Source organism: Microcaecilia unicolor, chromosome 2 (genome assembly GCF_901765095.1).
Source record: "Microcaecilia unicolor chromosome 2, aMicUni1.1, whole genome shotgun sequence".
NCBI classification, from domain to species: Eukaryota; Metazoa; Chordata; class Amphibia; order Gymnophiona; family Siphonopidae; genus Microcaecilia; species Microcaecilia unicolor.
The window spans coordinates 24,515,602-24,528,862 of NC_044032.1; the positions used below are offsets into that span (position 1 = coordinate 24,515,602).

Sequence of the window (13,261 nt, forward strand, 5' to 3'; positions counted from 1 at the left end):
CGATGAATTGGTCATCGATGCTACTCGGTGCCAATGAGGACATCGAATCCCCATGCCTACTCAGTGTCGGATCCAATGCTGACCAGTCCTAGGGATCCTGCACAGCGGTAGACAGACATCGAGGCGGGTGGAGACCTGCTTGTTACACAAATAGGCTCATTTTCAAAGCACTTAGCCTCCCAAAGTTCCATAGAAACCTATGGAACTTAGCCTCCCAAAGTGCTTTGAAAATATGCCTCAAACACTCCCAGTGGCTGATAAGGGCCTAGAAGCCATAGGGATCATAGTAACATAGTAACTGACGGCAGATTAAAGACCTGTATGGTCCATCCAGTCTGCCCAACAAGATAAACTCATTTTACATGGTATGTGATACTTTATATGTATACCCGAGTTTGATTTGTCCTTGCCTTTCTCAGGGCACAGACCGTAAAAATCTGCCCAGCACTGTTCCTGAACTTTCTATATCTATTCAGTTACGATCAGGACGTAGCGCGTAGAAGTCTGCCCAGCACCAGTTTTGCTTCCCAATTACCGGCATTGCCACCCAATCTCCACTAAGATTCCATAGATCCATTCCTTCGTGTTTATCCCATACATGTTTGAATTCCATTACCATTTTCATCTCCACCACCTCCCGCGGGAGGGCATTCCATGTATCTATCACCCTTTCCACATTACTCCTGAGTCTGCCCCCCTTCAACCTCATTTGAGGATTAATACTTTTCAAATATTTGAACGCAGCAGTGTAGCAAGGGCAGGGCGGTGGGGACGGTCCGCCCCGGGTGCACGACGCTGGAGGGGTGCAGAGAGCATCCGCATGCCTGTCGGCTCTGCTGTTTCCCTGCTCCCTCTGCCCCGGAACAGGTTACTTCCTGTTCCGGGGCAAAGGGAGCAGGGAGCCGAGAGCCGCACAGCTGCTCCCAGCAGCCAAGAATGCACCTGGGGGGGGGGGGGGGGGGGGTGCGCATCAGCGATCCGCCCCGGATGGCAGCTGACCTACAGTAGGTACATCACTGTTTGAACATCTGTATCATGTCATCCCTGGTTTCTCCTTTCCTCCAAGGTATACATGTTCAGGTCAGCAAGTCTTGCCTCGTACAGTCTGCAACGCAAATTCCATACCATTTTTGTAGCTTTTCTTTGCACCGCTTCCAGTCTTTTTACATCTTTCGCAAGATATGGCCTCTAAAACTGAACACAATACTCCCAAGTGGGGCATCAACACCTCCTTTCTTCTGCTGTTTATACCCCTCTCTATGCAGCCTAGCATCCTTCTGGCCAAGGCTGTCACTTTGTCACATTGTTTCTTCATATCCTCAGACACTAACATCCCAAGGTCTCTCGTCCGAGTCGAGCTTATTAATCTCTCCCCTCATTTTCAGTATCTCTCTTTTGGGTTTTTGCACCCCAAGTGCATCACTCTGCACTTCTTGGCATTAAAATTTAACTATGATTGTAATAGTTGCATCAGTGTTGGCTAAACCTGCTTTATAAATGGTTTATATTATGTTTTTTTTATTTTTAAATTATGCAGTGCTCAGTGTTTGCTATTGTGCCAGATTACCATGAAATACGTTATCAGCTAGCAGCACAACAACCCTTAACCATCACAGCACTGTTCCTGCCTAGCTGCCTTCCATATTGAAAAAACAACTTAAGGCTATTGACCTCAGTCTTAATAGTGTATAGAGAAGTCCACTTATCGTTGCATGCATGTTTAAGTCCAGTGGTGGGTCTTGTTGTGTTGTAGCTGATCAAACCTCACCCCAGTGTTGGCGTGATCTGTGTTGTAAAATCAAATGTCCCATTGTTATTCCCGACGTGGGGCCACGTTTCACCATGACGGCGTCTTCAAGGGAACGTATCGGCAAAACTGCAAAATATATAAATCAAATGGCACTTCAATGTTCTTATCCGTTTAAACTCTTTTAGTCTTAATGTTAATTAACACCCATATAGCCAAATAATCTGAAGTATGTTTGCTTAAAAATCGTTTGTGGTCTTACTGGGAGCAAACTCAGTTCAAGTGCCTCCCTGCTTTCTTGAGCCTGGCGCTTACTCTGGACGCAGCTTTTATGCGTAAAACCTCAGCTGTTCATAATCCTACTAATTACATCAACGTGCTGTGTTGGCCCCAATGTTGAATTAAAGTGTTAACCACTCTATTTCCTTATTAAGTCCTCTTGGTTGTACTGTATCCCATCGGTATATACATTTTTGTTCTTGATGTAATAAAGCTGTTATATCTCCCCCCCCCCCCCCCCCACCGCAATTGCACGTGGGTCAAAATGACATATTTTAAATCCGATTCCAGATGACCATGAGAAATCCAATGTGCTACTAATGGTGTTTCTGTTTTATTCAGTCGTATATTGCTCAGATGTTCCCCTATGCGTTGTTTGACTTTACGTTTGGTTTGCCTGATGTACCATTTCTGGCACGGGCATTGAATTGCATATATTACTTGTGCTATGTTGCAATCTGTTTTTTTTTATCTCAAATCAAACCGCTTGCCAGTAGCGGGGCTGATCACAAATTTTACCCCCACAGCGTATGTGCAGTAAATACAATTTTGACGGCTCTTGTGCCCCCATTCCTCTTGACTAGACTTAGTGCTGATATGTCTAAAAATGGGCAAGACCTCACCCATATTTCTGGCCCTCCTATATGCAACCTGCGGTCTGTCCTTGAACTGAGGGTGGAGCTATAATATCAGCCAGTATTTATGGATGATCTTGGTGATCTTAAATGTCTTTAGATGAGTAGGATAAAACGCACTAATGCTTTGAAGGTTTTCTTATCTTTAGAACAAGGCTCCAGTAACCATTGCCTGTGGGTATGCTGTGCTCTTTTACGGGCATTCTTAATTACTCTAAGGATAGCCTCGTTGTTTGAATTTGTTAGCCATTTGCTGAGCGTGTTGTTTAAATGAATCTTCTTCACTGCACAACCGCTTAATGCGGAGAAATTGCCCCATAGGAATCCCGTTCTTCAATGGTAAGGGGTGACAACTAGAGTAGTGTAATATGGTGTTCCTGTCCATAGGTTTTTTTGAATAGGGATGCTATCATCCTGTCTTGATTTAATGTTATATGAACATCTAAATAATCCACGTCTTGGTGTCCAATATGTGACGTGAATTTTATATTAGGGTCACTGATGTTGAGATCATTCAAAAAAAAAAAATCATCTAATTCAACTGTAGTACCACTCCAAACCAGTAATATGTCGTCTATAAACCGCCGCCATACCTTGATATGTATATTGTGTCTCGTCGGATATACGTGTGCTTTTTCGAACTCTGCCATATACAGGCAAGCCACCGTGGCCCCCATCGCGACCCCTGTCGTCTGCAGGTAAAAGGAGTCCTCAAAACAAAAGTAATTTCTTTGTAGGACAAGTTGTCCTATTGCCTTCAAGAATTGTTTTATCTGCAGATATCTCCAATTTATGAATATATAGTTCTAAAATATCTAGCGCTCCTTGTTGAGGAATGTTGAACTATAAAGCCTGGATATCCAAAGTGACAAGGGTGTAATTTGTACCAGATTGATATTGAATAGTGTCCAAAACTTGGAGCAAATGTGTAGAATCCTTCAAGTAGGAAGGTGTTTCCTGGAGGCTTGGTTGTAAAAAGTGGTCCAAATATTATGATAGGTGTTCGTATAAAGATTGCCTACCCGATACTTTGGGCCTACCGGGAGGGTTACTCAATGATTTATGGATTTTTGTTATGAAATATATCCTTGGTACCACTGGGAAGGATCTATAGAGATATTTGAATTCCCTCAAAGTAATGATCCCTTTTTGATTAGCTGTTAAAAGAATACTGCATAATTCTAATTGAAAAATCGCTGAGTCGGATCAGATGAGAGAGACCTATAGTAGAGGGAATCTGATAATTGGCGCTGAGCCTCCCATGTATATTGGTGTTTATCCTGTACAACTATTGCACCCCCCTTATCAGCTCTAAGGATGACTAATGTAGGGTCTTCTTGGAAATCCACTAAAGCTCTCCATTGGTCTTTGGTCAAATTGTCTACAGGGGTGTGACGCTCCTGTTCTATGATTGCCACTTCTTTCAATACTAATTGGGAAAATGTCTCTATTGTATGATCCGGGGGACCCGGAGGTAGCCAAATCGATGGCAATCGATGTTTGCTTATGAAGGAAGTGTCTCCTTCACTCTGTTGTTCCTCATTGCATTGGGGGTTGTCAAAAAACAGGCGTAGTTTCAAAGTTCTAAAGAAATGATGTAAATGCCTTCTAGTCTGATACGAGTCATATCTGTGGGTAGGTACGAATGATAAACCCAGACTTAATACTTGTAGTTGGGTGCACGTTAGTTGTTTGGAGGATAAGTTATGAACTACTGCCTGTTGGTCTTTTGACGTCTGGCCCATAGTTGCTTGGGAGGGACTTGTTCGGGTAATGGCTGAATTAAAGGATGCTTGGGTTGTAAAAAAAGGTTGCTGTGGGGAATCCATCTCTGATGGTGCTATCGCATCTGGTCCCGAGGATCCATTGTCGTCACTCAAGCACTCGAGGACCCACTAGAAGTGCTGAAAGCTACTCGCTTATTTCTTCTAGGGCGTCTAGGTTTTCTTCCCATGTCCATCCATGGGAACACATATCCCTTAGTGTAGTCTAGTTCGTCTCGCTTAAACTTAGCTATTTTTTTGAGCCCGGATTTCTGATGAGTATTTTGTCATTTGGTTCTCATGCTGTTGGAGTTGATCATATTCCAGTGTTGGTAACCCTGATTTCAACAACATCTGTACTGCTGCTAACTCTTCTTGTTGTTCTTTAATCTATTTAGCTTATCCACTGTCAACAGCATCGAATCCAGGGAGTATCTAGAAAATACTTTGTTCCATTGTTTAACATACTCCTTGTCTTCCAAGAATCGTGGTTCCTTATACAATCTTAATCCCCTCGGGATTCGCATGGCATGGCAATACTGAATCAGTGTCTTAGCATGAAAATGATTCCGAATCACAATTCTGTTTAAGTTTTTGAATCTGCAACCAAGCGGTAGCCATACAATCCTCTGGGGTAACAAATAACCTCAGACTAGCCATGAGTTCTAGAATCCTTTCTTCTGTCAAACCCGATTTAGAGTCCCACCCGGCTGCCATTGTGTTCCTGTATCTGATAATCACGTCACTTAGGGATCTCTTCTATACCAGCTGGTGCTGAAAGATCAGTTATGATTGTAATAGTTGCACCGGTGTTGGCTAAACCTTCTGCTTTATAAATGGTTTATATTATGGGTTTCTTTTATTTGTAATTATGCAGTGCTCAGTGTTTGCTATTGTGCCAGATTACTGTAAAATACGATATCAGCCAGCAGCGCAACAACCCTTAACCATCACAGCACTGTTCCTGACTACCTGCCTTCCATATTGAAGAAAAAAAACCAAAACTTATTGACCTCAGTCTTAATAGTGTATAGAGAAGTCCACTTGTCTTTTTTACACTGGACTTACAGTGGTGGGTCTTGTTGTGTTGTAGCTGATCAAACTTCAGCCTAGTGTTGGTGACATCTTTGTTTTAAAATCAATGTCCCATTGTTATTCCTGACGTGGGGCCACGTTTCACCACGACGGCGTCTTCAAGGGAACGTATCGACAAAACTGCAAAATATATAATCAAATGGCACTTCAATGTTCTTATCTGTTTAAACTCTTTTAGTCTTAATGCTATATCTATCATATATGGACCCTATTCTACCACAACCACACCTTGTACTTGTGCACACTTTGTATTTGTTCAGACCGGAACCGGCGAACGCCGCTACTATGTAAGCCGCATTGAGCCTGCAAATAGGTGGGAAAATGTTGGATACAAATGTAACAAAATAATAATCTCTCTCTATATAAAAGGCAAGCCCAACGTTCTGAAGCCTCCACGGATGTTGAGGCGCCCGAGATATCCGGTGTGCCCTGGAGTGTCTGCACCGCCCTCGCGTCAAAATGTCATGACGTCGAGGGCGGAGCTATAACACTTGGAGGGCCGAAACACGAGGCGAACACGAACCCCGAACAACACAAATAGCTCGGAGGGACGGAGGGAGGGTCTGCACCGCCGTCACGTCAAAACGTAATGACGTCGAGGGCGGAGCTATAACACTCGGAGGGCCAAAACGCAAGGCGAACGCCAACCCCCAACAAGGCAAGTAGCTCGGAGGGGGGGGCCCCTTGCTAGCGCCCGTTTCATTGCGCTCAGAAACGGGCATTTTTTCCTAGTTAACCCATATATCCAAATAATCTGACGTATGTTTGCTTAAAAATAGTTTGTGGTCTTCCTGGGAGCAAACTCAGTTCAAGTGCCTCCCTGCTTTCTTGAGCCTGGCGCTTACTTTTTTTCTTCCACTCACGCTTTTGCTATCTATATTTCTCTCTTCACTGCCTTGAGTTTAACCAATAATCTTTTCCATGATCCTCTTGTTACGTTCTTTTATATTTCTTGAACAAAGCCTCTTTTGCTCTTATTTTTTCAGCTATTTGTTTGGAGAACCATATAGGCTTCCTGTTTCTCTTGTTTTTGTTTACTTTCCTCACATAAAGATCAGTTGCCATATTTATAGCAGCCTTTAACTTTGACCACTGATTTGTCACTTCTCCTATGCCTTCCCATGCAAACAACTCCTTTAGATATTCCCCCATTTTATCAAAATCAGTACGTCTGAAATCCAGTGAGTTTTGTGCATCCGCTCTCTGCCTTTGCCCTTATATCGTTTGAAGATCACTATTACATAGGTGGGCACCCATCCGGACATTGGAAACACTTCCTCCATTCACGAGCACTAAATCCAGTACCGACCCTTCCCTCGTGGGTTCCGTCACCATTTGTCTGAGCAAGGCACTTTGACAGGCGTCCACAATCTCCCTACTTCTTTCCGATTCTGCAGAGACGGGACTTTCCAATCCACATCAGACAAGTTGAAATCTCCCAACAATAGTATCCCCCCCTTTCATACCAATCTTTTGAATATCTTCTATCAGATCCTTATCTAGTTTCTCCATTTGTGCCGGAGGTCTGTAGATAACTCCCTTTTGATATAGGTTCCATCTTCTCTTTTCAGGTCGATCCATAAAAAGTTTCTTCTTTCCCCCCATGTTCCTCTCATTTCAGCCGCTCTAATATTGTCTCTCACATACAAAGCCACTCCTCCACCTCTTCGGCCCTCTCTATCCTTCCTGAAAAGGATATAGCTCGGTATGGTCCCATTCATGGGGATCATTGAACCACGTCTCTGTAATAGCTACAACCATCAGGGCTTCCAAGTCTTGAACCTTTTTACCTAGACTATGAGCATTTGTGCTCATTGCTTTCCATGTGCTTTGTATGACCTTGCCCTCTGCCATCTTGTTTATTCTGGGGGTGACTTTCTGAATTCCCTTGTTTCCTTTTGCCACCCTCGCCTTCTAGTTTAAATGTCTAGAAACATACTGTTTGAATTTCTCCCCAAGGATCCTTTTTCCCCCATCACAGAAAGATGTAGCCCATCATTACAGTACAGCCTGTTATTCCTCCAAATATTACCCCATGCTCCTACACATATGTATCTAAAACCTTTACAGCAAGATTCAAGCCACTTATTGAAATACACTGTTTTGCGTAGTCTTTCCCCTAGTAGAGTCAGCAGTTTACCAGGAAGATTTTAAGACACAGCTAACCACAGTTTACAATCAAACCAAGTGTTGCGCTAGTGAGCTCCTGTGCCCAGCGACGCACAGATGCGACGAACTCGGACCCGAGCTCCGCAAGGCGGCCGGACAATTACGAACCTTCACCTGGAGCGACCCCTTCCCCCGGGGGTTGAGCCCCCAGGACTCAGGGTCGACCCGCCGGAAGTAGTGGCACGCCAAGCACCCGGTCAGAAGTTAGGCAGAGGTCGAGGCTGACAGCAAACAAGAGAGATGGTCAGGATTCAGGCAATGGTCAAATTCGCTACGACACCAGAAAACAGGAAACACCACAAACTCCACCAAAGTTGAAGCCGAAGCAAAATGATTGACAGTGTTCCGCTCTTAAGTAAGCCTCCCGTCAGAGGATCCCTGCCACAGCTGCTAGGCAAGGAATCTCATTGGGTACGCCCATGAGGAAGTTACTCAAGATGGCCGCCTCTCCGGTGAAGCTCCCAAGATGGCCGCCGCCAGGAGTAACAAGGTAAGAGTGTAACACCAAGGCTGAAAATTCCCAGAGTAGCAGCGTGCAACAATGCAAGGCTCGACTTCAATGCCAATGCTGAGGATTCATACTGGTCTCCAAACAGTCTCTCTTAGCCTGTAATACGAAAGCAAAGAACACAGTTAGAAGGGGTATGTTCCAGCCCCAAACACTGAGACGCCAAGAATGGGTGTCCTTAACAGAGATAATCCGATTGCACCAGGCACAGTGTTTGAAACTACTGGCAAAAACATTTGATGATATGGAAGAGGAAACAGCTGTGGCCAAATGAAACGACTCGATGGTGACCTTAAAAAAAAAAGGGGGGGGGGCATATCACCAAGAAGAAAGAAAGAAAAGCCTGACCAGACCTCAGGCCTAAGAGGGCCTACTAAGCATGAAAAAAAAAATAAAACCTTAAAGAAATTAAAACGTAAGGGAAAAGGGGGGAAAAAAAACCTCAATTGGGGTAGGAGGGAACCCAAGATGGCCCAAGAGAAAAATCTCACAGGGAAGCACAAAAACCTGAATCAAAATTGAAACCGCACTAGATACAGTGAGGGTTCTGTGAGGCAGCGCATCTTCTCCTCACAGGGGATGAAAGAAGACTACTGGTCCCACAGTCTTGCACTGGGCAGTTAGGCACTCGTGCACGTACGGTGACGCCGCCGTCACATGTCAAAGTTATATTACGCTTTTAAAGCGTTCCACACTAGGCAACATGGATGATCACCTACATGTGAGAATAAGGCCTACTTCTTGGAGAACCCTCAGTATTTAAAAAAGCACCATCATTTTCATAGGTTTTCAAATGCTATCCAAGTATCCACCATTAATCTTGGCTGCAGCATGCCTAATGCCAACTGGCTTTCTTGCCAGCTGTTGCCAAAGAGAGGTGAATTAAAGCTGCCAGAAACACTGGGCCAAGTAAAGCATCTATAAGGCTGGTAATAGCTTCTGAGGTCAGCCAGTGCCTAAAGTGATGCAAACCCCACAGAAATTGTGATGTTTCTAGTTCTGAAACCTATGATAGCCACAATTAACCTAAAACTGGGAGATATGACCCAGTTATTACCACCACAATTGGTAGAGAACCAGGGAAAGCAGAGTTCAAACCCTACTTCCCCTCACTAGCGACAGTGGACAAGTCACTATCTCATTGAGACTGTAAGCCAGTGTGGTTTTTTTCTAGTGAAAAAGGTGCTGGTACTCAAATGCCAGGCCACCCTTCAGGTGTGGGGTGATAATTGAGGTACTCACCCCACAATAGCCAGGCCCCCTGCAACTAGTCACAGAATCTATGACATGCAGAATTGGTGTGTAGGGCCTCAGCCGTTTCATTAAAACATGGGGACCATAGGTCAATTTTAGCACACAATGGAAAAGGTGCCGTTACTCAGTACCCCCGAGTACCCCCTCAAAAAAAGCCCTGCTGTAAGCTCTTATAACATAGTAACATAGTAGATGACGGCAGAAAAAGACCTGCATGGTCCAGCCAGTCTGCCCAACAAGATAAACTCATATGTGCTACTTTTTGTGTATATCTTACCTTGATTTGTATCTGTCATTTTCAGGGCACAGACCATGTAAGTCTGCCCAGCACTATCCCTGCCTCCCAACCACCGGCTCTGGGACAGACCGTATAAGTGTACCCAGCACTATCCTCGCCTCCCAACCACCAGCCCCGCCTCCCACCACCGGCTCTGCCACCTAATCTCAGCTAAGCTTCTGAGGATCCATTCCCTCGGAACAGGATTCCTTTATGTTTATCCCACGCATTTTTTAAATTCTGTTACCGGTTTCCTCTCCACCACCTCCCGCAGGAGAGCATTCCAAGCATCCACCATTCTCTCGGTGAAAAAATACTTCCTGACATTTTTCTTGAGGCCGTATCTTGCTAAAGATGTAAAAAAAAAAACAAAAACTGGAAGCAGTGCAAAGAAAAGCTACAAAAATGGTATGGGATTTATGTTGCAAACCATACAAGGAGAGACTTGCTGACCTGAACATGTATACCTTTGAGGAAAGGAGAAACAGGGGCGACATGATATAAACATTCAAATATTTGAAAGGTATTAATCCGCATGCAAACCTTTTCCGGAGACGGGACGGTGGTAGAACTAGAGGACATGAATTGAGGTTGAAGGGGGGCAGACTCAGGAGTAATGTCAGGAAGTATATTTTCACAGAGAGGGTGATGGATACATGGAATGCCCTCCCACAGGAGGTGGTGGAGATGAAAATGGTAATGGAATTCAAACATGCGTGGTGGCAATTGAGTGGCAAACACCAGTAATTGGGAAGCAAAACCACTGCTGGCAGACTTCTACAGTCTGTGCCCTGATCGTGACTGAATAGATATGGATGGGCTGGAGTGTAAATTTTAAGGGGCTTCAAAGTTAGCGTCAGAACTTTTAGTACAAGAACAGAGCTGTACAGACTTCTATGGTCTGTGCCCTGAAAATGGCAAGGAACTCAGGTACACACATAAAGTATTACATACCATGAAAAATGAGTTTTATCTCGTTGGACAGACTGGATGGACTGTACAGGTCTTTATCTGCAGTCATTTACTATGTTAGATAGTCAACACGCCATCTTCTGTTTTCTTCAACCTTCTTGAGGAAAACACTCTAAAGAAACAAGATACAATACAGAATAGAGAGTGCCTCGCAACTCTCAAGATGGGAGTAGCAGAAGGGAGGTATCTCTGTCACACACACACTCTCTCTCTCACATACAATGTCTTTCTGACTCTCACTCTCACACACTCTGTCTCACACTGTATCACATTCACTCTCTATGTGTCACACAGTCACTCACACAGTCGCTTGGTCTCATACACTCACTCTCACAGAGAATCTGTGTCTCACACACACTCTCTCTCTCGCACACACACACACACACTCTCTCTCTCACACTGTCTCACATACGCACTTGCACACACTGTCATTCTCACACACACACTCTCTCACAGACACACTCAGACTCACTCTCTCACACACACACACTCACACTTTCACTCTGTCTCTCACACAGTCACTCTCACATACACTCTCCCAAACATACACACTCTGAGGAAAACCTTGCTAGCGCCCGTTTCATTTGTGTCAGAAATGGGCCTTTTTTACTAGTTTATAATAATTTGTTGCATTTGTACCCCACATTTTCCCACATAAGCAGGCGCAATGTGGCTTACATTAAGTCAAGAGTATACAATTCAATATAGAGATGGCACAGAAACAGAATGTGACAGGAGGGGAAGGTACACGGGATGACACGGGCAAAGGACAGGGGTGAAGAGCCAACAAATGGTACAGGTTAAACAGAGGAGTAGCCAGGGGAATAAGCCTTGGCGAATAAGAAGGTCTTTAAGGACTTCTTTAACTGCTGATGGTCAACGAGCTCCTTAAGCTGCCGTGGCAGGACATTCCAGGATTTTGTGCTGATGAAGGGGAAGGACGAAGCATAAAGAGTCTTGTATTTTACATGCCTACAGGTGGGGTAATGAAGATGGAGGTAAGTCCTTGCAGAGCTCTGGGCATTCCTAGAGGGCAGATCAATTAGTGTAAGCATGTATTCAGGGGCTTCTCCATATATTATCTTGTGTGTAAGTGAACAGACTTTATATGTTATATGGTCCTTGATAGGGAGCCAGTGATAGCGGGGATGGGACGACTTCCCTATGAAGAAAGACTAAGGAGGCTAGGGCTATACAGCTTGGAGAAGAGACGGCTGAGGGGAGACATGATAGAGGTATATAAAATAATGAGTGGAGTGGAACAGGTGGATGTGAAGCGTCTGTTCACGCTTTCCAAAAATACTAGGACTAGGGGGGCATGCGATGAAACTACAGTGTAGTAAATTTAAAACAAATCGGAGAAAATTTTTCTTCACCCAACGTGTAATTAAACTCTGGAATTTGTTGCCGGAGAATGTGGTGAAGGCGGTTAGCTTAGCAGAGTTTAAAAAGGGGTTGGACGGTTTTCTAAAGGACAAGTCCATAAACCGCTACTAAACGGACTTGGAAAAATCCAAAATTCAGGGAATAACATGTATAGAATGTTTGTACGTTTGGGAAGCTTGCCAGGTGCCCTTGGCCTGGATTGGCCGCTGTCGTGGACAGGATGCTGGGCTCGATGGACCCTTGGTCTTTTCCCAGTATGGCATTACTTATGTACTTATGTACTTAGTTGAAGACGGAGTGGCTGCGAAGGAACAAAGCGTGATTTCCCCAGGATAAGTCGTGCGGCTGTGTTTAAGGCACCAAAGTAAGACCCGTGGGGGTGGGACTCGTGAGGCACCCCCCTGTGTTGTATGTTTTTACAGTCAAGGTTACTTCCTGTTCCGGGGCAGAGAAGAAGCATGGAACACCGGAGGACAGGCGCGTGCATGCGTGCGCGGCACCCCCTCCCCCCCCCCCCACCCCCGGCGGCGTGCACCCGGAGGGGTGGTTCCTTCGCGGGGGTGTCCGCGCTGCATCGGGGGGGGGGGGGGGGCGCTGCATATCGGCGATCCGCCCCGGGTGCCAGCCCCCCTAGGAACGCCACTGCACTTACTAAGGTGTGTTAGTGTTTTTAATGTGCCTTTAAAGTTAAGGTGTGTTAAACGCTAACGTGCCTACACGTTTCTACGGGCGCATGTGTTTAACACACATTAAAAAATGCTAACACGCCTATAGCGCACCTTAGTAAACATACCCCTAAGTCCTCAGCATTACACCATCAGAGAAAAGGGGACGCAGAACTACATGTCCCAAGAGACTCTAGGAGAGAGCAGCAAAGCTTTAAAACACTCAGGGGGAGTCAAAGGAAGAGACTACATATCCCACAAGGCTAGTGAGATGGAAACACAGAACTCCAGACCTTACAATACTCAAAGAACGAGAAGCACAGAGCTACATATCCCAGAAAGCTCATAGGGAGCCTCTGAGCTACAAACCATAAGGAGATAGGCGCAGAACCAGATATCAGCATCAATACTTTAATTATTATACTACCGCTAGACTGGAAAGTGGTGGTGGTGGTGGACTCCATTGCCGACTTCCTGTTTCTCCTCGTCTCCCAAGAGGAAGGCGGAGCGC

At 45.0% G+C, this 13,261-nt stretch overlaps 1 protein-coding gene across 1 annotated transcript in view; it reads right to left on the reverse strand.

The window, feature by feature from the left end:
• The window catches only part of GALT (galactose-1-phosphate uridylyltransferase), a 59,005-nt gene extending 45,765 nt beyond the window's left edge, over window positions 1-13,240 (reverse strand). Inside the window, exon 1 of the mRNA XM_030191882.1 lies at window positions 13,178-13,240. Within this exon, the coding sequence (XP_030047742.1) occupies window positions 13,178-13,214 (37 nt within the window). The 5' untranslated portion in view covers window positions 13,215-13,240. The remainder of the gene's footprint in view (window positions 1-13,177) is intronic.
• Between the last annotated feature and the right edge of the window lie 21 nt (window positions 13,241-13,261).